Source organism: Telopea speciosissima, chromosome 11, assembly GCF_018873765.1.
Source record: "Telopea speciosissima isolate NSW1024214 ecotype Mountain lineage chromosome 11, Tspe_v1, whole genome shotgun sequence".
NCBI lineage: Eukaryota > Viridiplantae > Streptophyta > Magnoliopsida > Proteales > Proteaceae > Telopea > Telopea speciosissima.
The window spans coordinates 11,562,720-11,587,936 of record NC_057926.1 but is presented as its reverse complement, the minus strand read 5'-3'; the positions used below and the strand labels follow the sequence as shown (position 1 = coordinate 11,587,936).

General features: G+C 40.9%; 1 protein-coding gene and 1 long non-coding RNA gene across 2 annotated transcripts in view; one reads left to right on the top strand and one right to left on the bottom strand.

Moving 5' to 3' along the window:
- Positions 1–4,353, bottom strand: part of LOC122645844 (formin-like protein 18) — a 36,055-nt gene extending 31,702 nt beyond the window's left edge. Inside the window, exon 1 of the mRNA XM_043839239.1 lies at positions 3,810–4,353. Within this exon, the coding sequence (XP_043695174.1) occupies positions 3,810–3,882 (73 nt within the window). The 5' untranslated portion in view covers positions 3,883–4,353. The remainder of the gene's footprint in view (positions 1–3,809) is intronic.
- Positions 925–24,494, top strand: LOC122645845. Its single transcript, XR_006330524.1, has 3 exons — positions 925–1,073; positions 4,779–4,782; positions 24,478–24,494. It is a non-coding gene; the product is annotated as an uncharacterized LOC122645845 (long non-coding RNA).
- The last annotated feature ends 723 nt before the right edge of the window (positions 24,495–25,217 follow it).

The following is a 25,217-nucleotide window of genomic DNA, read 5'->3' as shown; positions in this document are numbered from 1 at the left end:
GATAGTAGAGCGAGGTGAGAGGCCTACATTTGAGCAAGAGACTCAACCATCTATCCTCATCTTCTTCTTCTTTTCTTTCAATAGATTTCCTAATTCCATTTTATTGTTCTGTGATATACTCCACCTCTGAGACACATTCGAAATCTTGTTGTGCCATGGGGATTACTGTTTGGTTCTTGGGCTGTCTTTGGTATAGTTTAAATTTATGTTTATCTGACCCATAAACATTAATAGATGTCTTTGTTATGATTATGACCACTATTTCTCATTAAAATAAATCAATATAAACATAAATTCATAAACAGCTTGAGAGTTGCTTATGATTTATCATCATAAACTATTAATATTTGTTGATGCGTGAACATATGCAGAATTGCTACTTAAGTGGGGGTAAAATGGTAAAATTAACAAAAATTAACCCTCTCTCTCTCTCTCTCTCTCTCCCATGGTTTTAGTGCATGGTATCTGATTGGGTATCGGTCACCTGCAAAAACGATACGTTACCGTATCAATATCGTCATGGATTGGCCGTATCGGACAAATTTACCCTTGATTTCCTTTTTAAAACAATATTTTTGACTGTTTTACCCGTTGTCCGTACTGTGTCACCAATACGTTATTGGCAATTATTAAAACCATTATGTATGGCCCGATACGGGTGATACGATACTGATACCTCAAACCATGCCCGTCCATCCCCACCCTCTCTCTTAACATATATCATATTATATAATATGTCATATCATATTATATCTATATATATACATTATATAATATAAATAATATTTATTTATTATGTTATATATATGATATATTATATATTACGTACTATATAATATAGTATCTTAATATAATATATAATACTATATATATTATAATATAAAAGAAAAGCCTTTGTTTTATACATAATATATTCTTCACTTAAGCATACCAAACCTAATTTACATTATATAATCTATTATGTCTAGTAGTAATCAAACGATTATTGTTTATAGCTCATAACCTATTATCATAACTGATTATTCATAAATAGGTCATAAATATAAATATAAACTATGCCAAAGAGAGCCCTAGTAGAAGAGTCGGTTGCTGCTTTATCAAGTGTTGGCAGGAGAGCCAAGAATACAACCTGTGGCATCTGTTGCTTGGAGTTTTCGGCTGATATCTTCAAGTCCCAGGAACTGCAGATCCATTCATCAGTTGCAGGCCATAATTTAGTATTGTATTACCCTTCTACAGACCTTCCTTCGACAGGAGTTTAAACCTGATCCAAGGGCCGGAATGGCTTCCACCTGTGAGTTGCTAATTTGGGATTCAATTACTAATTTTTTAAGTCTCTTTCATATCTTTGTAGTTTGTAATCAATCACAAGAATACACCATTAGGCTGAAATTTTAAAAGGTTGTCCCTGTCTAGAAGTACTACCCTCAATAGTAATATCAGTTCCATCTGAAGAACTGACTTACTAATGCTGTGACTGTTGTTTTCCTGGTTAATATCACCTCCAATCTGTCAGTCGACAGACCAGATTTGTCCTGTTTGTTTCCTTTGTGACTAGTCTGTAATCAGGGTGCTATAAACCCTTTGCTGAGGGATTGTAAGAGTTGATTATCTTGCTGTTCACCTATTGTTAGCTGTTACTCATATTTATCAGTCACTGGAAACTGGTGCACAAGATGCTGATGCGAGCATTGGAAGGTCCTATTGTAGATTGGGTCGATAAGCCTACTTGAGACCTAACCCTACATTAAGAAGCAAGTATTAGCATAGGAAAAATGCACAGAAAATCATGTGAGTACAATTCTATGTATTAGACCATATAGATAATGGCACTGTTTAAACACCCAGACAATCCAAGGCAATAGCCAACACAATGACCTACTTAGTAGTTAGCACAACAGTATGTTATATAACACACTCCAACTGGATAGACAGGCTTTATGGCAAAACTACACACCGTCATCACCCAATGCCCTAAGCATACACCTACAGCCATATGCAACCACACAACTATAGGCCTATAGCTTGCCTGGGCTGGTATCTCCTAGACAGCTAAACTTCGTATGCGAGATATTGATCACACTCCCTATAATTCCTCACACTGATCATGAATGAATTTACAAAGAAATTGCAGAGGAGCAGGAACTGAAGCGGTGGCTGCTACAAGAATGGAATATTCCAAAGCATTCGCTTCTGAAAGAATTTCAACTAATTGTGCCACAGTTGAGCGTTTCTGTCCAATTGCTACATAGACACAATACAATGTCTCACTCTCAGAGGTGCCCCTTGAGTTCATTTGTTTTTGGTTTAATATGGTATCGATAGCACTAGCTGTTTTTCCAGTTTGTCGGTCCCCAATTATAAGTTCTCGTTGACCACAGCCTATAGGAACCAGGCTATCTACCGCTTTTAACCCTGTTTGCATAGGCTCGTGCACAAATTTACATTCAATAATCCCAGGGACTATCTAAAGACAATCAGCTTGGGGCACAAACAACGTTTTGGTCATCCTTATGCTCTTCGTCTGCATTCTCAAAGTAATAGAATAGGTCACGGTTTCTCATTTGACTATTGTCATTTAGCCTAACATTCTTTTGTCTCATTTCCAAAAAATCATAAGAAAATGGATGCTAGTTCTTTTCCATTTCTGCTTGTTCATTCTGATGTTTGGGATCCTGCACCTGTTGGCTCTAGATGTGGCTACTCTTATTATGTGACGTTTCTTTGATTGATGATTTCTCTCGTTGTACTTGGATTTATTTACTTGAAAGAAGAAGTGTTCTCTTGCTTCAAAGATTTTCTCGCCAAATCAATTTGATGCATCCCTAAAAGTTCTTAGCACAGATTCCGGGGGAGAATTTCATTTAACTTTCAGGTCCTTTAGTCTACATAACTGGGAAGATTTACATAACACTTTCCTAATATGTTGGCAATATGATAAACGGGTTCAATTTCCAATGATAGGTTATTAACAAACTTTAGAACTCTATTCACCCCAAAAAAAAAGCTTTAGAGCTCTCCACCATATCGAGTATGGCAGAGCAGATCTGAGAAATTAACAAGGGGATTGTTATGGAATGAGGTCAGCACTCCCCTGATTGTTGTGGAATGAGTTATGCGCTCTCGTCTTGCTCAATGGAACCAGGGTTGGGATTTTTCACATTCGGCAAGAAAGACAATGAAAGAACAGATATTTATTGACCAGTATCTATGCCTCTGTGGTGGAATTCCATGCCAGACATTAACAGAGTTTTGACTTTTTACACTGCATGCCAGTTTTAAGTACCTAATTTAAGTTATGATTGTAAAGTACATTATGCTTCAGTTAATTATCAATGGGAGTTGAAGTTTTGATTTCTTTCCCTCTTTATTTTTGTGTTCCAGAAGTAGATGTCGCACTAATATACTGACTTTTGATCGTCAGTCTAATACTGTCAACGAACAATATATGCATCTAGCAAATCTTTCTGTTCAGAACCAAAACCCATAAATACGCAACTAACACAATACTAAATAGCCAGGGCCTATGGAGAATAGAACTCAACAGCAACAACTAGTATACTAAGCCTTATCCCAAGTGAATAAGATTACAACAATTTCAATATTGATAACATATACAAAGTTAAAATATCCAAATCACGATTAAACGAGTATACTTTGTTGAAAACCATCACCAATTAACAACCATAAAGTAAGAAAATCCGCCACCATGATCAGACCCAAATCAAACAAATGTAAAGAAGTTCAAAAATTCGATCGGTTGTCAGGTCATAGGTGAATCCACCAAAACTGATCCAATTCCAACGTACCAAAAACTCTCTCAGAAATCTCCAGAAGTCCTTCGGGAGGCTTTCGGTAGAAGAATTTCCGAAACAACGCCATCTCAGAAGAGATCCGAGGATCCTCCAAGCCAAAACCCTAGCAAGTGAAACAAAGAATCGAGCGTTCCGATGGTGACCACATTAATTAATACTTTATATGCCAAACTGATTCAACAGTCGCAGCTCAGATAAAGAATTCAATATGAGATGACACTTTGATTCAATAGAATCATCACAGAAGGGAGTGTGGATTCGGGAACCACAGAAAAGATCACATGAAATGGATTTTGCTGCGACTTTACGGGATTGTTTTCTCGCTTGTTCTCTCCTTTACACTTCCCCTCTCTCATATCTTTCTTTTCTTTTCTTTTCTTTCTTTTCTTTCTTTTCCCTCTGTTTCACGAGCAGACTTCGCTTTCGATGGGAGGAATGAATGAGAAAGAGAGAGACAGATGAGAGAGAAGCTTTGTTTCGTTTTCAATAATAAAGGAAAGTCTTTCTGGTTTGTTTTTTTTCAGAAAAAAAGGGTTCGTTAGTAATTTGGATCTGAGGATCAGCTCTTTGTTTTGTTCTCTTTCACCCTCTATTTGATTTTGCAACTTAGCAGCTTTGCCACGTGTCTTTCAGCTATGACGACGGGTGGTACTCATTGCATCAGGGCATTTAGTCATTTCAATAACTCTATCCAAGCCACTTCTACAGTTGGTTATCCACGTCAGACACTTTGCTATCATGAACTGTTGGATTGGAATCTGACCAAATCCCATCCCATATTTGTAACAATGATTTCAAGCTTTGATTATAATCATTGAGATTCCTGATACTGGAATCCAGTGAGTGGGCCCTGATACGAGGCGGTGTTTCAATCCGTTGGATTGGTACACGAGAGAAGAGGGGATCCAGATCTTCTATGTTGGGCTGTTCTATCGGCGCACGATAGAGGCTCTATTTCCAGAGAATAGTGTTCTTAAGCGGGATTCTACCCAAAAAAAAAAAGTTCTTAAGGGGGAAAGTGACGTGTCAACCGAAGAGATGAAAAATCCTAAACGGAGTGAGCGATGAGATTCTCTAACAATCCAAGCAAACAAATTTTCCTGTGGATCATATAATGATTAGAAAAAGATTAATTTTTTCAATTAAACAATGTTTATTAAATAAAAAATGGATTATGGAGCCCGCGGAGAATTAAAATCAGAAGTTGACTACGTAATTTAGAGCCAAAAGGCGTGTTTGTTGTAGCCATGATGATGCACGAACTTAAAGATTTTGTTTTTTTTTTTTGTGTTGTTTTCTTTCTTTGTCTTGTCGGTGTGCACTGTGCACACGTTTTTGTTTGCAAAGACTTCTTTTTGGCTTGTTTGCGTTTGGGCTTTCTTATTGAGAAAGTTCGACCGTTCCCAACCAACGTGCAATCGGCCGTAGAATCTAAGAATTATAGGTCTCTTGATGCTGCCACGTGTTCAAAAGTTTGCTTATTTTTTTTGGAAAAAAGTTTGCTTATTGAGTAACAACAGCGAGTTTTTGGTTTTTTTTTTTTTTTTTTTTTTTTTTTTGAGTAAATTACTCTAACCTCCCTTGACCATTCTGACATATACACGAACCTCCCCTACATTTTTTACAATTACTCAAACCTCCCTTACTTTACAAACTTCATATCACTCAACCCAAGTCCGTTAGTGTTTTAAGGTTAGATAATGGCTTAATTTGGAAATTGATTTTTTGCCCCTTAAGGAGGTTACCTTTTTACCCTTAATGAAATGCTAACTCAATCCAATCATCTCGAGTGGCACAGGCTTCGGTCAAAGAGGGATAAACTATAGACACTGAATTTTGTCACCCCTGACAATGACGACAACGGGACACGAGCAGTCAGCAGTCACAGGCACCATATCCCAAGCATCAGATAACCTCCAAAAAACCCCAAAAAAAAAAAAAAAAAATCTAACCAACAGAGGGGTGAGTATCCGCGGTGTCGTGGTTTCTTAACCACGACGCCGTAGACACCCATCCGCGGCGTCGCGATTATCCTCCGCAACGTCGCGCATGGGGGACCATATCGTGGGCATCAGCACCTTGACAAACCTCTATAAATAGGGGTGACCCCACCCTCATTTCCATGGTTGGACAGCGAGTTCTACCCCCCTTTCTCCCCAAATTCACTCTCTTGGAACCTCCCCATGACCTCGTTAGCCTTCCCTATTTACTTCGATCATCCTTTCGCATGGGTATATTCTTCGATTACCCCACCTAAAGTTTGTTCGAAGCCATGATTTCACACCACCCTTGATCCATATTTTACCCCTATACATCTGTCCCAATACATGTAGAAAAAGCCCTTATACAGTCGCTATTCTGTCCCAGTATAGGTAGCGAAACCTCCTATATAGTCGTTACTCTGTCCAAGTACAAGTAGAAAATCTCATTTGTGTAGTCGTTACTTTGTCTAAGTACAAGTAGCAAAACCCCCTTTTAAAAGTCATCACCTAGTCTGAGTAAGAGGGAGGTGAGCCAATCGTTCATCTCCACCTAAGTCGAGAGGCAATCAACAGTCTGAAGTCTCCGCCTTTTAGTGTAAAGGTATATCTTTCATATTGAGCTTCATTTTGGCACAATGTAGACTGTTCAAGCACATAGCATAAATGTACACATTAATTAGCGTAATTCATTTTATCAATTTTTTATTTCTTAGAATAGGTCATGGTAGGATGCATTCTCATAATTGAGCATCACTTTGTGGAACAAATGCATGTCATTTTAGCCTATGTGCTGGTATAGGACGAATCATTAAGAGAGAATATTTGATACTCAGCATCTAGTAGAAAGACCGTTTCAACCGAGCGAGATAGGTACCTTCCCACTCTCGTAACCTGACAACTTACCCGATCTTTGACCAGACCATATGGAATCACGTAGCCCTTTCCACTCATCTTGGACGGGGCTACACTCATTGGGTCCTAGGCCTGAATCCTAGGTGGCGACTCCTTTTGTTTTGAAACATGAAGCATGATCCCAATCCCCCATGATAAATGCATCGAAACCAAAGAGATGCAAAAACCAAGATCCCCCGTCACCAAGGGGCCCCGAACACCGATCCGGATCGCGATACCTACACTTCCATGAAATCTCTCAACTCAACCCTAACCTACAAATCCAATCGATCCACACATCGTCTTTTTCCGCATAAAGACAAAGAAGCTTTCTTCTCTGACAAAAAACCCTAAGGAAGCCCTCGGTGATCTCTACTTGAACTTTCGGTAATGAGCTAAAAATTTCCCGAGGAAGTGAATGGGGGGAAAAACTCTTGAAATGGAATGAATGGTCTACAATGCAACCAAAATTACCAATTAGTATAGGATATTAAAGATCATTTCAGAAAAGAAAAAAAAAAAAGGGAAACAAGATAATCTCCAAGAAATTTTTGATCTGGATTGATACAACCAAGGATTTTTCTCTACCTTTGCAATTTTAGGAATCAACAGGTTCTTAAAATCAACACCTTTTCTATCACCATCACATATTTCTCTAGTGACACTGTCCATTGCATCAAGCTTTTCTTTGTCTTTGGAAGGTTGGAATGATTGTTGAAGGGGGAGCTTTGACCCTAACCACTTTGAGGGAGTGGGAAGAAATCGACAACAAGGGGTTCTTTTAACCTCTATTATTTGGCTTTTTTTTAGGAGTAAAGACTATTGATTTTGAGGCATCAATGCTAGTGCCATCTAGGTCCATGTCTACAGGATTTTGCTTCTTCAAAATGCTGAGAAGATCCATGAAAGCTTGTTGATTAGATTCATCATCAACTCCACCCAATGATGGATTGAAAAAATAGAAAGGATTTATCTAAAAAAAATTCTTGAATTACACAAAGTTTGTGTTTCCGCAAAAACTATCGTCTTCCTCACAAGCAATCCAAGATACCCGCAAGACAAGAGTTAGGTCCAAAGTTGATCTCCAAGGGAGACTCTCCAATGATTAAGTCAGTAATACTGGTAGAACAAATAGTGGGAAACAGAAGAATTGTTCAGATTGCTTACCTCACGCCCTGATTGTTGTATATACAGGGTTCAAGGTGTAGGTCTCTTAATTCTCAAGTAACCCATAAACGACAAGGATTTTGATAGAGATAGAATGCTTGATTGGATGGGTTACTTCCTTTTCTACTTGATATTCTGAGGATATGTGTGTCATAGTAGGAATGTCATTTAGTTGCCAATTGTGATGGCTTATCTGATAGATTTACTTCCGTTTGTCGAGAATCCTCACAGATCACGTTTTTTATTGTTCGTGTGCTTATTCGAGGATGTCACGTGGCGTGTATCTATTGGTCATGGATAATTATACACATCATTTTCCCCCCACTCCCTTAAGCCATGTTACATCTGTTCCCAAAAACCCGTACTAATTTAAACTTTTGTGAATATAGCGTAGCTTCAGCAGCCGCCTACACCATCAACCTATGGACTGCCATTGTCAAGTCGACATTCAAAATCATTGACCGAGTGTCAGGAGACGTTGTTGAGGAAAGGTTCATAAATCGGACGTGGGGGTAGATTTGTGGACTGTGGTAGATTCGTCAACTACCCACCACATGTTTGCAAGTGGTGCGAAGCAAGTAGGAGATACTCGAGACAGGTTTACAAAGATGCCCCTCCGTGAATGTGTGAAGACTGTGTGGAAGAAAGGAGGTTATCCCCAACACTGTCTCCGTATGCATGAGGTGAGCCATCATTCATGAACCTTATGTTTTAAACATGAATAATAGCCTATAAATACAATTAAATTAAATTAAATGGATGTGGGGCCCACCTAGCCCTAAGTGGGACCTACCCTAGTTAATGCTAACCTAGACTAGGGGTACTAAGGTTATTTCACCCTAAGTGGTGTTTACAATATAAGTTTATAAGGGTTAATAGGTAAATTTATGTATAATGGGGTGAATAATGTAAGGCACACAACCGAACGGGCCCTAGTGCCTATGTGCCCTTAAAAAAGGACCCTTCTAATATTTGGGCATTTTCCCCATTTCTTGAAAGCCAAATTCAATTGGGAGAGAAATAAGAGAAGAAGAAGAAGGAAAAGAGGAGGAGCTAAGCTCAACTCATCTTACCCTTGGCGAGTGTTCCCATCCCCATCTCTATCTCTCTCTATGTATTTCTATTTAGGGTTATGGATTGGGAATGCAGAACCATTAATGGAGCTTCACCAACCCAAATGGAAGGTTGTAAATGAATGGTATAATGCCATTATGGTGAACTAGAATGAACCCTCAATATCTCACCTACTTTCCATCCAAATGCCAAACCCATTTATTGAAAACCCTAACTTGTAGCCTTGGGATTTTGGGGATTTTCTATAGACTTGGAGAGCTAAGTAATGAATCATGTAATAGACCATATTATGGGATTCTAAGTGAATTTCCTATGCCTATTTGCATCTTAATACACTCCCCTTCCATGCCTTGATGGAAAACCCACATAAACCTAGGGTTTAGGAATCAAGGGAGGGATTTGGTTGTACAAAACCCTAGTCTTAGGTGACCATTAGGGTTGGGGAACTACTCTTAGCCAATAGGTATGCCCTTCATGAGCCAAAAGAGTCAAGAAGACCAACCCAAATCCACCATTTTAGCACAGCAGCTCCATCGACAGTTACAATCCGGGTTCATCAGCAGATGGCCCCCCAGGTACCCATCTGCCGGTCAGAGAGAATATACTTGTCGATCACTCTTGGTCACTTTACTGGTAGATAGGCCCAACCCTGCATCTTTCGTTGAGGAAAACTTGCATTTGTCCGACACTCTCGGCCAGTTTATCAGCAGATACAGTCATGTTTGCATCTACTGGTAACCCTGTTTCATGGGTTGACACCCCTTAATGAATCCCTCTCTTCTGGGGATCAAAACACTAATTGAATCTATGTTTGTATACATGTTCTAAGGTATTTAACTCCAAACGGGGACGTACCGGTATCAAAGGTTTCGGGCCTTGAATTGAATTATTGATCGAAAACACAAGGTGGCTGAGTTAGGCAATCAACTTATTTTATGGAATGTTTGATGGTATATATCTATGAATGCCATTCATGCATTTATACAAGTGTGATGCTTATATCATAAGGTGTTAGTTTAGGTATTGTAATTTATTAGGTATGCTTTGTCAAGAATTAGTATTAGCTTGTGTGTGATCATATATGTGTTTGAGATTCTTTTAATTATGAATAACTGTTATGCATGTGCGAATGGTATTTGGACATGGGATCCGGGAGCTGAGGGGAATGCCAGGCTCAGGATCGCCATACAGATAATGTATGTCACACCCCAATCCCGTATAAGGGATATTAAGGTAAAATACTCGGGCATGACTAGAATGACACGTGTCACCCATCCATAACACCAGGATCCCGATGCTTTGGCTTGGATCACAGGCAATATTAGAGTGCGAAAAATGAGAAATAATATATATTTCAAATCAAAAGGATAATTGCGGAAGCGCATAAGGTATATAGTTACATGATGTTCTAAATGATAATACTGTCATACTTGCATTTCCCAAAAGACCATCACATAACTACACAAGAAGTAAATGTATGACAAAAGTTTATACAAGGGCAAAGCCCCAAAAAGAATCAAAAGAAGACAAGTCCTCGAATCAGGGTGCCCCAAAGGCACATTCGTCACATGGACAGTCGTCGCCATGATCCTTAACTACTAGCTCCGAGTCCTCAACACCAATGCAATCGTAATCATCAGAATGAACCTCAAGATTCGCCAAGTAACCCTCATCTGCGAACACATCTAAAAGTGTGCACAAAAGGGGGGGTAAGCTCCACTGAGCCCAGTGAGGGGGGTGAGGGACATGAAAGCAAATACAAATAGTCCATGATGCATGAATCATTATCCAATTAGCCACCTAGCAAACATGTTTAAGTGAGGACAATGACATTGCGGGGGATCGCCACGTGTCCTCTACCTCATCCCCTCTTTTGTGGGGGAAGAGAGTGATGGATTGGATGTAGGGAGTCACCACCTAGAGGAGGGTCTAGGACCCAAAAATTGTATCATAATGACTCACATGCTATGCCCTTTCGGGGGACAAATGGTCTATTGGTCTGGGTAAGGGTCAAGTTACGGTCCGAGGAAAGTATTAGGCACCCCAGTCCTAGGCCCTAATCCTAGGTGGCAACTCCATTTCATTTGATTGTATGATTCCTATCCCCTGATGAATTGAACCATATATCCTTGAGAAGACGCATTCCTTCTCCCTCCAACCAAGGAGCACATAAAACCCACTCCCTGTGCACCAATTGAGTACCGCCCTAGGGAAGAAAATAAACAGATCCTCACAGAGGCGCCGTGCGGTGGGGCGGCGCAGGTCGCGGTGCTATGTGGCGGGGCCATGCAGGCTGCGATGCTGCATAGTGCAGGGCACTGGCTTGTGGGGCTGTGACCATGACATTGCCTTGTGGGGTTGTGTGGGCTGTCTGGGGTCATCTGGGGCACGATGTACACTTTACGGGACGAGTGGAGATGTTTTCTGATGTAGTATTGGTTTTTCGGGGACATGCCAGTCATTTGCTTCCGATCGTCGTCATCGCTAGGGGGTGACAAAATTCAGCATCTACAGCATCCCTTTTTTTTTTTTAAATAATGGTTGTGCAAGACGGTAGAAACTAACGAGCCAATTTTCTTTATTGTTTTTTTTTTATAAGAGCCCGATAGTGGGCATTAAGCCTGCTGCCAAGGTTTTTAAAGGGTAGCCTTTAATGGCTAACAACCTCTTAAAACCAGATTTTCAAAAAAAAAAAAAAAAAAAACCCTGATTCAAAAATCCTTTTTTTTTTTTTTAATCTTTCTTCTTCTTTCTTCTCATTTTTTTTTATTTTGCTTGGCAGTAGCTACTTGGCCTAGCCAGTGGCTACTGCCTTGTGCACGCCCAAAAACCTATGGCAGGTCTAGTTGCACACAGTCGCGGAAGCCGCAGGCCATGACCCATTGCTGCTGCTGTTGTGCACGACTAGCACGTGCAAACGCTAGCCACAGCCTGCTGCTGCTGTGGGTGTGCACCAAGGGCCGCACGACGTGAGGAAGAAAGAAAAAGAGAAAAAAAAAAAAAAGAAGAAAAAAAGGGGAAAGAGAGAGAAATAGGGGAGAGGCATGAGTTGCGCTCCATGGGCAGGGCTCATGCTCCTTCCAAACCATAAAACCCTAATTCCATAATTCAAAAAATAATAATCTCTTCCCCATGTAGGCGAACCCTAAGCCAATAGTTGTGATGCCATTGTTAGTTCACATAAACTAAGATCCAAATAAACCAAGGTTTGGATCATACCTGAATGTGTACGAAAAGGCAGCGGAAGAAGGATCAAACGCCAAAGTTATGGTTATGAGCACATGAACATGAACTATCTCCTTCATGATCTTCAAATATCTTGAAAAGGTTTCTCCATGAAGAAGAACTCCACACCACAAATCCCTGGGAAGAGATGGAATCTCAAAGAGAACACAAAACACAAAACACTAGAGAGAGGGAGAATTTGGTTTCTCAGATGATTTGGTCTTAGGGTTACAGGCTTTCTATTTAAAGCCAAAACCTTAAGACCCCTGCCCCTATTTAGACTCCCACTGGGAATCGATACAAGAGGGGGGAAGAGACCCAGCTACTTAAGTGGCTAGTTCGCTCCACGCGGTGCGGTACAGGTCGGGTTGGGTCGGATTCGGCCTGCCCCTTGTGGGCCGCTTGGACTGGGCCTAGCCCATGTTCTATTTACAAGTTCAAACAATTCCGAGAGAGAGAGAGAGGATCAACCTCCAGGATAGAAAGATGGATAGGCATCAAAGTGATCCCTCCCACAGAATTGGGGTTTTGATTGGCGACGAAAGATTGAAGGATTTTAGCATTTCGTTGAGAAGATATCAACTCAGAACTGCTATAACCAACGTCTGTCTAACCGCCAATGTATCTACCACATATGCATATGTATGACCCACTTATTGAGTAAGGGTATGCTCTTCTTCGCCATGAGCGTGCTTTGACTCCACCTTGAGCGTGTATTGTTTTCTTTGATCGGGCTTTCTTCTTCACTATCATCTTGGAATGGAAGTAGGGGTGTTGTTATATTTAAAAATAGCCACCCAATAATAACACGACACGTGACATTCATGAAGAAAGTCACTCAATAAAGTCTGATGGGTCATACTTGCACGGACTGGCATAATGCAACCGATCAGCTAATTAGATGAAAAAATCCTCTGTGATTAAGTCAATAGGTATATCCATGCCCTTACATGTCACCATCAGCTAGCATGTTTATCCAACAAGGAAACCATACCTTGCGTCACAACAGTGTTTATGAGCATTTATGAATGCTCACCAAACAAGGCTCCTTGATAAGTAAATACATTTTTAATGCATGTATTATACAAATATAACACACGTAGTTACTAACTAAGAACTTGTGCTGGATTGCAAACATAACCGGCGGAAGGATAAGAAGGATACAAAATCCCTTAGGCTTCGTTTGGTTGCAAGGGGAATTAAAGGGAAGGAAAGTGAAATTTTCAAACTTAAAAAAGAAATTTTTGTTATCATTACCCCATGTGACAATATCACTAACTGCAAATCATTCCATATTTAGTTATTAAATTCCACTTTACTTTGCATCCAATTCCATTTGGTTTAAAATGTAAAATAAATATTACATGTAAAATATATCATTACTTTTTTTTTTTGGTAAACGGGGATATTATTGATGATGGGGGGGTGAGTACAACCAGTAGCTTCACTTACACAAAGATTGGGAAGCCACCGAATGGAATTTGGCCAATCTGTCACACACCCAAGATACAGGGCCTTCCTTGCCAGGGCATCTGAGATACCATGCATAGCCCTGGGAACAAAAGAGAAGGAAACAGAGGAAAAAGAGGATGCAAGCTTATGAACATCCGAAATCAGATCCTCCACTTCCGCAATTGGTGTTTTTGAACCTTCAATAAACGACACTGCATCCTTACTATCAGTCTCAACAAGGATATTCACAAGGCCCATCTCCAATGCTGCAGTAAGGGCACTACAAATAGCAAGCACCTCCCCTTGGATAATGGATCCAAAGTACTAGGGGATAGACAACACCTTCCTTTATGCTCCAGTATGATCAAGAAAAACCACCCCTAACCCACCCTTTGCTTTATCTTTTGGTAACGCGGCATCGCAGTTTACTTTGATCACCCCCACCGGTGGGGGTTCCCAATGTTGGCAAAACTGGAGGTTACTACCGGCCCCAAGTGGAGTTTGTAAGCTCGGCTTCAGACTTGCTGCTGCAAATTCAAAGTAGGCCTTTTCTGTGATTATAATAACCTCTGTGGGTGACCATGGCTTACCGTTGAAAACCAACTCATTTTGTGCTCTCCAAAGGTACCAGCAAATAAAAGAGGCTCTAGCAAGAGCTTCACGGGCCATCCGCTTGTCCTGTCAAAACCACACATCCTGGCTTTGGATCCAATCCGATAGCCGAGGTGCTTCACTAGGGGGAGAATTGCAGAGAGCATCCAAACCAAACACTTCTCGCAAAATGAAAGTCGAGCAGTAAATGGTCACCTATTTCTGAAGTTGCACCACATCTCAGACAAATTGGATCAACTTGAACTTTGCGAGACACCAAACCAGCTCCCGTGGCCAAGGCGTCATTACAGGTTCTCCAGAGAAAACTTTTAATCTTTGGCAGCGTATGGATAGCCCAAATTCTATTCCAAATTGAATTTGGAATCTGTTCCCATTGTGGGATCCTTGATGTTGAGGCATTTGCTCTAGTGATCTCCTCCTCCTTCCTTGCAAGCAAGCGTGTAAGTACCATGGTCCTCGGGACGAGGGTTCCTCAGCCTTATGGTGACAAGGATTGTCTTCAATGAATAACGGTATATCGTTCCGATATCTCATCATGGGGATTGGGGTCATACGTCATAAAGAAATGGAGTCGCCACCTAGGATTAGGGCCTAGGACCCAATGGGTGTAGCCCCATCTGGGATTAGCGGAAAGGGCTATGTGATTCCATATGGTCTGGTCAAAGATTCAAGGTAAGTGGTTAGGTTACGAGAGTGGGAAGGTGTTAGGCACCCACCTCGCCTGGACAAATCGATTTTTCTACTAGATGCGTGTTTTTGAATATTCCTCCTTAATAATATATCCTATACTAACATGCAAGGCTAAGTTATGATGTACTAATCATGCTAAAGAAAGAAAAATCATTTACTATGTACACTAAAGCGAATTACTTTAATTGTCTACATTATGCCAAAAATAAGAAGAAGAAAAGAGATGGATATCTGTCAAGAAATACAAGAAAATAATGAAAATGCACCAAGTACGAAATATGTGATGTCCCACGGCTCAGGTGGAAATGGACAATCGGCTTGCCTCTCTCTTGTCGGGCAGAGTAAGGACTATACGAGATGGGTTTTGTTACTCAGACTTTGGGCAGAGTAACGGCTGTATAAGGGATTTTTCATTATCTATATACAGACAGAATAACGGCTGTGAAGGGGATTTTTTGTTATCCGTACACTGACGGGATAACACAGTTGCGGGATAAGAATCGCTCTTTACTCTAGTGGGTAATCAAAGGATCTACCCATACCTTGGGAGTCTTGCTCCAATAGACGCTCAAGAGGGAGAGAATCGGGGGAAAGAGGGGTAAAAAAAATGAGCTGGGAGGGTCTCTCTGCCCGAAAAACTCTTAAATGAGGGGAGGGGGACCCTCCTATTTATAGGGGGAGTGCCCCACAGCCTGGCCCTGATAGGTCCTCCACGGCGCCGTGGACGACATCAGCAGGCTGACGTCAAAAACCCTTGTGGCATCGTTGGTCCATACACCCTTGCCATGGGGGACCTTGACAGTGCCGTGCGACACTGTCCACGGCGCCATGGACAGTGTGATCCCGCTCTTTTCACCTTTTGGGCCCAAATGGGCCATTTTTGGGGTTCAGGGTGTGTCTGGGCCCATGGGCTTGGTCTTTTTAGGTTTTTGTCTCCCTTCTGACTCTTCAAAAAATTTTTTATTTCCCAACACCCCGCAAGGGGCCTGCCTGCTCCTCTAGACCCCCACGGCCCGCTAACCGACTAGCGGGACCTTCGTGGTTGGGAAAGGTGAGCAGTACCTCCTTCAGCGTTAGGTAAAAGGGTCTTATAAGTCATTTTAGGGATGTTAGGGTGATTTGGTTTAAATGTAGGGACAAGAGTCCTTCTTGAGAGAGATACCGATGTCTGTCCGTGTCCTGTTGTCATCATCGCCGAGGGGTGACAAAATTCAGTTTCTACAGTTTGCCTCTCTTTGGCCGAGGCCTATGCCAACAGCTGAAGGGTAAAGATAAAAGACCAACTAATTTTGTTACCAAGAGCATGTACTACTGACGCTTTACTCGAAGGCGACAAAGTTGCCAAAACAGACGGTTAATCATGATGAAATCCTTCGATAAACCTCAAAAGAAAAACTCAGGAAAAACCAAATCTTTATTATGTGAGGGTAATATGGTACCACTCAACCGGAGTTGCCAAACAGGCAGTTAATAGCGATGAAATCTTTCGATAACCCTTAAGAGAAAAAAAGTTCGGTAATAACCAAATCTTCATGACAATACCGATCATTCGGCAACTCAAAGTAATTTCATTCCGCACTCTTTTATTGGGTGACCCATCCGGTCACACGTCTAAGAGTAACGGTCTTCATTCTGTCATTCCGCACTCCATTATCGGGTGACCCATCCAGTCACACGTCTAAGAGTAACGGTCTTCATTTTGTCATTCCGCACTTTATTATTGGGTGACCCCTCCAGTCACACGTCTAAGAGTAACGGTCTTTATTCTGTACTCTTCTGGCAAGTGACCTTTCGGTCTTTTACCTGAGAGTAACAGTCGACCCGAATGGTTAAAAATCAAAGACTCAGACGGTCAAGAATCTTTTGCTAAATTTTAAAGAATCATCCATTAAATCTTGAAGAAGATTCAAACGAGTTGGAATCATTCGATAAATCTAGAAAAGGATTTAGACGAGCTAGAAGTTAATGAGGAAATGACTCCACTTAACCGATAGAGAATGCATGAGGGTGATATGGCACCGCTTGACCAAAAATCAAGTTATGAGGATAATGCGGCACCACTCAACTGAGAATCAAGTTTTGAGGGTGATAAGACACCGCTCGACCAAGAATTAAGTTTTGAGGGTAATACGGCACCACTCGACCTAGAATCAAGTTTTGAGGGTGATACGGCACCGCTCGATCGAGAATCAAGTTTTGAGGGTGATACGACACCGCTCAACCGAGAATCAAGTTTTGAGGGTGATACGGTACCGTTCGATCGAGAATCAAGTTTTTTGAGGTGATATGGCACCGCTCGACCAAGAATCAACTTTTGAGGGTGATACGGCACCGCTTAACCAAGAATCAAGTTTTGAGGGTGATATGGCACCGCTTGATCGAGAATCAACTTTTGAGGGTGATACAGCACCACTTGACCGAGAATCAACTTTTGAGGGTGATACGGTACCGCTCAACCGAGAATCAAGTTTTGAGGGTGATACGGCACTGCTCGACCGAGAATTATTTGTGTGTTGGGGGTGCACGACTGGTTATTTCACTAGGATATGGATAAATGACTGCCCCATAGGGGAATGAAAGTCATATCAGATGCATGGGGGTAATTTGGTGCTACTCGATGCCTTTCGGCTGATCACCTATACCCTTTGGTTGATTACTTAGGAATGATACGACACCCTTCAACCGATCATGAAGAATGATATGGTTTCGTCCGATTTGGACGACTGTTGAAATGACACTCTTCTGTCAATGATGGGGTGTGGAAAGTTACTCTTCGGTCAATCCAAGACAATGGTATGTGGAAAGACACCCCAAGACATGGACACGGTGTACTTATAGCCAATTTGGCTGATTTATGAACTGACACACTCTAGTCATTCCGAGGAAAAGATATAGTTTCAGTGAGGGATGGGTCTCATCTAAAAGGCTTACTGGGGAATGAGCCATTCAGGAGTTTTGGCAATGGTTGGATGACAAAATTACACGCGAGTGCAGAAGTGATCAGAAGATTCAATGGTCAACTTGTACACGAGTGCAAGGAAGATCAGGTAATGGATCATTCCTATATATGAGTACAATGAGGATTAGATGGGTCAATCTGTACATGAGTACAAGGAGGATCACAATATGGGTCAATCTATACATGAGTACAATGGAGACCGAAAGATTCATGGGATGATCAAACTTCACATGAGTATGGTGAGGATCAGAAGAGTCAATGATTAACTTATACACGAGTACAAGGAGGATCATATAATGGATCAATCTTGTACGCGAGTACAATGAGGATCAAATGATGGTTCAACCTATACACGAGTATAATGGAGACCGAAAGATTCATGGGATGATCAAACTTCACACGAGTACGGTGAGGATCAGAAATGTAATGATTAACTCATACATGAGCACAAGGAGGATTAGATGATAGGTCAATCGAAGACAGATAGATTCATGCAGTAATTGAACTATACATGAGTATAATGGGATCGAAAGAATTAGTGAATGATCAAGCTATACATAAGCATAGCTGGGTTCAATAGGGTCAAAGGTTCAATCAATTTGTACGCGAGTACAACTGGACCAGAAGATTCAAATGGTAATCGAACTATACACGAGTATAGTCGCAATTAAAAGAATCAATGGGAAATTATACACGAGTATAGCAGGGATCAAAAGGATCAAATTGCACGAGAGTGGGAAACCATACGTGAATCTGGTATAACCGAAAGATAAAACTGACAGTGATCCAAAAAACCCAATGAGCAGAGATTGAGTTGTACATGAATCTTAATAGTGATTGGGTAGTCCAATTGCACGTGAGTGCAGGAATGATTGAAGGTTTGGTCAAACCGTACGGGGGTTCGATGGAACCAAATGATCAGAGACCAGACTGTATATGGGTTCTGCCATGATCGAATAGTAGGTTGCACATGAGAACAATAGAGATAAGAATTCAGATGGTATATGATCAAGGCATTGGTCAGGGAAAAGCAATCCTATGCTTGTGTAGCCATGATGAAAATGGAAAAGCAATCCAACATGTATACCATTAGATGTAAGTAGTGCATGGGCACTAGGATGACGAAAATCAGATGGTACATGAGTGTTGTCATAATCAGAGTACTGGAGTGCTTAAAGGAAAATGCAACCCTATGCACATGGATCCATGATGACAATGGAAAAGAAGACTACCATTAAAACTCAGGTAGTTCGCGAGCATTAGGATCCAAAATGCAACAAAAAAAAACAATCTCTTGCAAGTATATTTTTTTATTTTTTTATTTTTTTATTTTATTTTTTTGCATGCAAAGGGAATCACAGTCCTAATGCAAATTATGTCATGCAAAAAGGGAAAACACAATCTCATGCAAGTAATCAATTTTATACAAATGTTTATGACACAAATAAAGCAATCACATACAACTATAGATACTTACCAATATTCTCCATTTTTGTGTTGCACAACACTTGTCCTTCACACAAGCTTAGTGAACAATTATATGTTACAACATCACCAAAAAAAACCTTGGTAGAGAAATCTGGGATTTGCTCAAACAAATTTTTTTGTTATTATTTTTTTTAACTTTATTTGTTAGAGAAATTTATTTTGAACACCTATGGTTATTCAGATTCTGTCTCAGTAATGCACAATTCCACATAAGCATATTATTCACATCCCGCTACGCACGTAGGCTCGACAAACATCGATTGGCCAACATCGAATGGGTGTGGGGTGAATTTTTGACAAAGCAGGTCAAAGGGGTAAATTGGGAGAATGTGTATGAACAAGATGGGTGGATAGGTCACTCTTCCCTTCCTTCATAGAGAGTCATGGCATTTTATCCCATACAGTAGCATCCTTCTCCGCTTGTACGGTCATTTTGCCTTTTAGGCTGAGACTCTTCAATGATTGGGAGTCAATCCTCATGGAAAACATGCCCCTTTAATTTCATATGCTCTTGTCTGGTGGATTGCCCCAAGGAAACAAATTTTTTTTCTCATGCTCCTTTATCCTTCATATCTTGGATAGAGATTGCCCCAGCGACAAGTTGATTCTCTTGGTCATCTTACTGGTCAAGAGGATGAGTACAAAGCTGCTGGAGTTTAATCCCCTAATCAGCTCTTTATAAGCCATAAGTTATCGTGATCTTGGCAGGCGTGCTTCTTTTTCTTTACACCATCAGATCGCAAAGAGAGAGGGATACAGGTAGAAAATGGGAAAAGTAGAAATATGATAGATGGACGAATGGAAAACTATACATGTGGGAAAACCAAACTTGATTATTACTTCATCAAGTTGCCTACGTACCCCAAATAGGGATCAGGTCGAACGTAGTTCAGGACAAAGATGTCTCAACGTCAAAACCTTGATAGTTGAGTTCCATCATAGCCGGGTGAGCTCGAAGCTGTGGATGGCAGTCTCATCATCATTTAGCCCGGGAGGGCTTTACTAGGTTGTAATGGGGCTTAGGACTAGGTTTCAAAGGATGGTAGAGACTCAAATGTGCCCCTAGGGTCCAACCATGACTTGACACTTCTGCTCTCAAAATTCTACCAAGATTCTGGTAACTAAACTTGTTTGGGAACTTTTTCTTTTCAGTAATGTAATCAAGAAGTTTGGCACTCCCTCTCATTTCTCAACTGAAGACTTTGGTAATTTCAACCTTGATAATTTTGGTAATATTGCCTTTGAAGGAAAAGTAGCTATTTTGCCCCATGGCCCAAGTGCTCCCAATTATTTGCAATGTCTTGAGCCAATGCATCCTCTCTTTCTTCTTCTTCTTTTTTTTTTTTTTTTTTTTTTTTTTTTTGAACTCTTGTTTCTTTTTTTGATCTCATTCTCTTCTTTTTTTTTAACTCTAATTTTTTCTTTTTGAGATTGGCCCAATTTTGGTTATGGAGACGGAGCTACCCTCTCCCTTTTTTTTAAAAATCCTTTAGAAACGTATTGTCCTTGTGATATCTTACTTCACTGAGAGACCTCTTCCGGTTAGACCCTAGAAGCTAATGGGACATCTTGATGAGCAAGAGGATGTATGGATAATGAGGTGTAGGTGGGCCAAAGTGAGTTTTTTAAAGGGAAAGGCTAAGGCACAACTGGGGGGCTAGCGGGTTTCGCTATCTCAGGGTTTATTTGAGATGACTAGTGGCCAAAGGGGGCCTCCCTTAACAGGCTTTATGAGATAAAATCTTCATCCAGGCTTTCGACTCTTTAGAAGGGGATTAGATGTATGGAAAGCTCCAGATCTTGACCATCAAGACTTCGACATTGGAAAAATGGTTAGTAGTTTTTTTTATTATTTTAAACTAGTAGTCATGAGATCATCATAAACTGATATTTGGACGAAAGAGAAAAGAAAGAGAATGAGTAGATGGACGAAAAAACATATTCATTGACGGCTAATGGAAAATACACGGTGGATGAGTTTATAGAAAAAAATTTGACTGAATGAAAAGACCTAAAGAACTAAGGGATGCAGACCCGATGATGTCTTCAGTGTGATCCTGTATACACAAGAGTGAAGTACTATCACTGCTTTGTCACGGGACTGTGCAGTTTGTACCATGAAAAATGTCCTTCTAACCAGAGTTGAGTATTGGATCCATTTTAAGTCGGCCAGCGAAACTGATACTCATCAAGTTAATGACCGTAGTTTAATACCTTCGGACGACAGTGATGTCCTCAATCAGTGTCTGCTCCTGTTCCATCAGAGGAATACGAAGAACTTTCTTCGGCGATTCTACCACTTTGCAGGCTGACAATGTAAGTACCATCAAAAGGATTTTCTCATAAACTTGGAGGAATCTACTCCTTAGGGACTCCGTTAATCTCACACAGATGACTCCTCATCTTCTCCCAGTCATCCTTTCTGTATCCTCTATTAAAGAAATCCACCAAACTGAATGTTGTACCAAAATGGTAGGTGCAGTGAGGTTGATGCATGATCAGATTCGCATTCGGTTCTTCTCACAACTCCTGTATCCAATGAGGACTATGGAGAGTATAGAAGACATTCCATTTTGCACAGCTGAATAATTGCTCAAACCATTGAGTCTGTGTCTGAAATCGAAGAAGGAATTTTATTGTGTTTAACTAAGGAGGAACAAATTCTGGATGCAATTCATCCTGGGTTATATAGGTCAACAATTCTGGAACTCAAAAGCTGAATGCTACCACGTATTTTTCGCAAAGGTACCAGAGAAAACAAAGGGCTTCAGTAGACAACTGGTAGAGATCTCTTATCCTAAAGATATTGAGGAAAGGATAATCTAAATGGATACAAAGTCCTTGGAGATCATCATTTCCATGGTTGAGGAGAGTAATTTCATGAAATAAATCTAGGCAATCTTCACTCCTTGATTGTAAGACCTGATGCATAATCTGTTCTTGGAGATGGAAAGGAAAAAGGTCAATCCGAGATGGCAATCCTGCCAAAACCTTTTCCTCCTTGGTCTCTTCATTGCCTTCAGACCCATTCAGCTTGGTTATATAGGTTGTTGAAGGAAGAGAAGATTCATGGACATCCTAGGCGAACATCATTGATGGAAACTTTTGACCTGTCACTACCTCTTCTGAAGGAACTGGCAAAGCTTGGATCAAAGAGGTGGGATCAAACCCTTTTAAATCTCCTTCGAGAACATTGATTGTTTGATTATTAGGATGTTGGTTTGCCCTCATCTTGAACCTTCCTGCTTCCAGCAGGTCCTGGATAGCATGCCCGAGTGCAATGCACTCATAGCAGGATGCCCCTTCTGGGTGTGATATTCACAGTACTGATCTGGGTCATACCAAGATGGTGGGGGATCCCTGACTGGTCAATGAGGAACTGTGCCCAAAAGTCCCAATTTCTTCAATTCAGCATACGCAAGAGATCTAGCCACACCCAAATCGATGAACTCACCTTGACTTGAATTTGTCATATTCTCCTTTGAGTTTTGACTATGATTTTGCATTGTGTGGCTATATTGGCCATATGCATTTCTAAACAACTTGTCTTCAATGCATTTCCCTATGGCCATTAGCTCTTCAAAAGTCTTGAGGTGTTGGTAGTAAAGGCAATCATGATATTCTTCGTACAGATTCTCTAGGATTATCTCCACCTGTTCTGCTTCTGTCGGGCGATTCCACATCTTCACGGCCTTCTTTCTAAACCTCATGATGAAATGGGAGAATCCCTTAGTCGGGCGTTGCCTTAGTGTCTCGAATTCTCTCCATGTGACATCCACTCCGGTGTTGTATGAGTACTGCTTTGTGAAGGCTTTCACCACTGTTGACCAAGTCTGAGTTTGTGCCTGATCCAACTGTGTCAACCATCGCAAAGCAGGTCCAGCAAGTGAATAGAGAAAAGTCTACCCTATTTGATTTTCGGTGAGGCCCCAAGATTTAGTCACTGTAGCAAATATTTTGAGGTGAGATTTAGGATCACCTGAACCATCAAATTTATCCAATTTCCATTTGAAGTCTTCAGGTATTTTTCCTTTAGGAAAGAACACCAATTCATCTTCAGGCTCCTCGCGAACTGTGTCCTTGGCAGCAATTTCAAGCTTTTCAACTTTCTCCCTCATCATATGCTCCCTTTCAGTCTTAGGATACTCCTGAGATGCGTCATCTTTTTCCTCCATCACAATCTTGGTGGGTACCCTAGGCACTGTCAGGACTACCCTGCGAGTCATAGGCTGGGCATGCTCTGGCTCCCTAAAGGTAAGTATTGTACCCCCCTGGGGACATATTTTGTACTATTTGCAAGATTTGCACCATAAGTTGCTTCATCTCTACCATCTCAGCCTGTAATTGGTTCATTTGCCGACCCAACTGTACTTTGGGTGGATCACTGCTTAATGAACCCATGGTGATTCTGTCCGGGGAAAGCCTGACCGAACTCTGCTGCACAATGTTGAGTGGAGAAAGGGAAGTTTTGAACACCTCTGGATTGGATCAGACCAATTCGGGTTAGCCTATTGTCATAGCGGGCTCACGCGGGTAACAGGAAGTCTTTTGATGTGAATTGTGCTTTGCATCAGTCAAAGAGAATTATTTCAGGTCACAAGGAATTTACTTGAGTATGCAATTTTTTTTTCTTTTTTTTTGAAGAACAACTTATTGTGATTGTTTGTATGTACTTTTGTATATTACAATGGCTTCTCTTTTCCCTAGAGGCAAAAAGTTTTATTAATAACTGGTTTAAGTATATGGATACTGAAAAGGTAATTCAAACATCAAGCTGACATCACTTGTTTGCAACATGTATCTGATAGCAGAATCACTATTTCCTAAGTCAAGGCCTCTGGAGGTTTAAAATCCTTTAGCTTAAACTATTCTGGTTTTAGAGACACCAAAGAGGGGGACCTAAACTGGTGTGAGTCAACCTATGAATCCCACGTAGTTGCACCCTGGCATCTCTGATGTCAATCCCACCGAATTTCTTGGACATTCCTCTTATCCAAGTATTCTTTTTAATCTTGGATCTTGTGAAATTCCTATGTCTCCCTTCTTGCTTGGCAGCGCTTAGGCCGGGGTTGATTCCACCAGTCTTGACCACATTTGGGAGTTTATAGGAGACCCATAATAGAAATCTGTTCCATTTTTTTGAGAATGGCACATGACATCGCACTCTTTTCCAGGTTGCTCAACAAGTTCTACAACCATCAGAGATATGCCCTTCCCTGGAGTTGTTGGGAGGTATTTTCTAGCTATGCAAAAGGGGTATGCTTGCTTTCTATATTGAAACCAACCTTCTCCTTTAGCTCGGTTGTTGAAGAAATCTTCCAAAGTTTTGAGAAATTGTTCCTTTTGCAATCTTCATATTAACATGTAAGATCGAAATTCTTCAATAGTTGAGGCTATCTTGACTTTCCCAAAATGGAAGAAATGCAGCTGAGGATCCCATCATCATGATGAAGCCTAAAACATCTGATTCTTCCAGTAATGGCAACTTGATGTCATCTAATAGTGTAAGGCCATCCATATGCGTATGGAGGGTCCATTGACGCAATTGTTCGTCCAATCCTTCTTTCTTTGGTCCTTGCATAATCCCTACTTCAAGGATCTTGTTAGCACCCTGGACATTAATAAGTCTTCAGCTAATAACCAGCCCCTAACAACCCTAGGTACGCTAAAAGTCAAAAGGATAGATTTTAAAGGCCAAGTGGAAGGATCTACCATATTTTCAGGGGACGCCGGTTGGCAGGACTATGGAATGGACTAACACAATGCCCCTTCTTCTTTTTTTTCCTTTTTTCAAAGGCTTGAAAATGGGTTCACACGTCGCAATTGAGGGAGTCACAAATCTGTCGATGTATTGGATGCGGC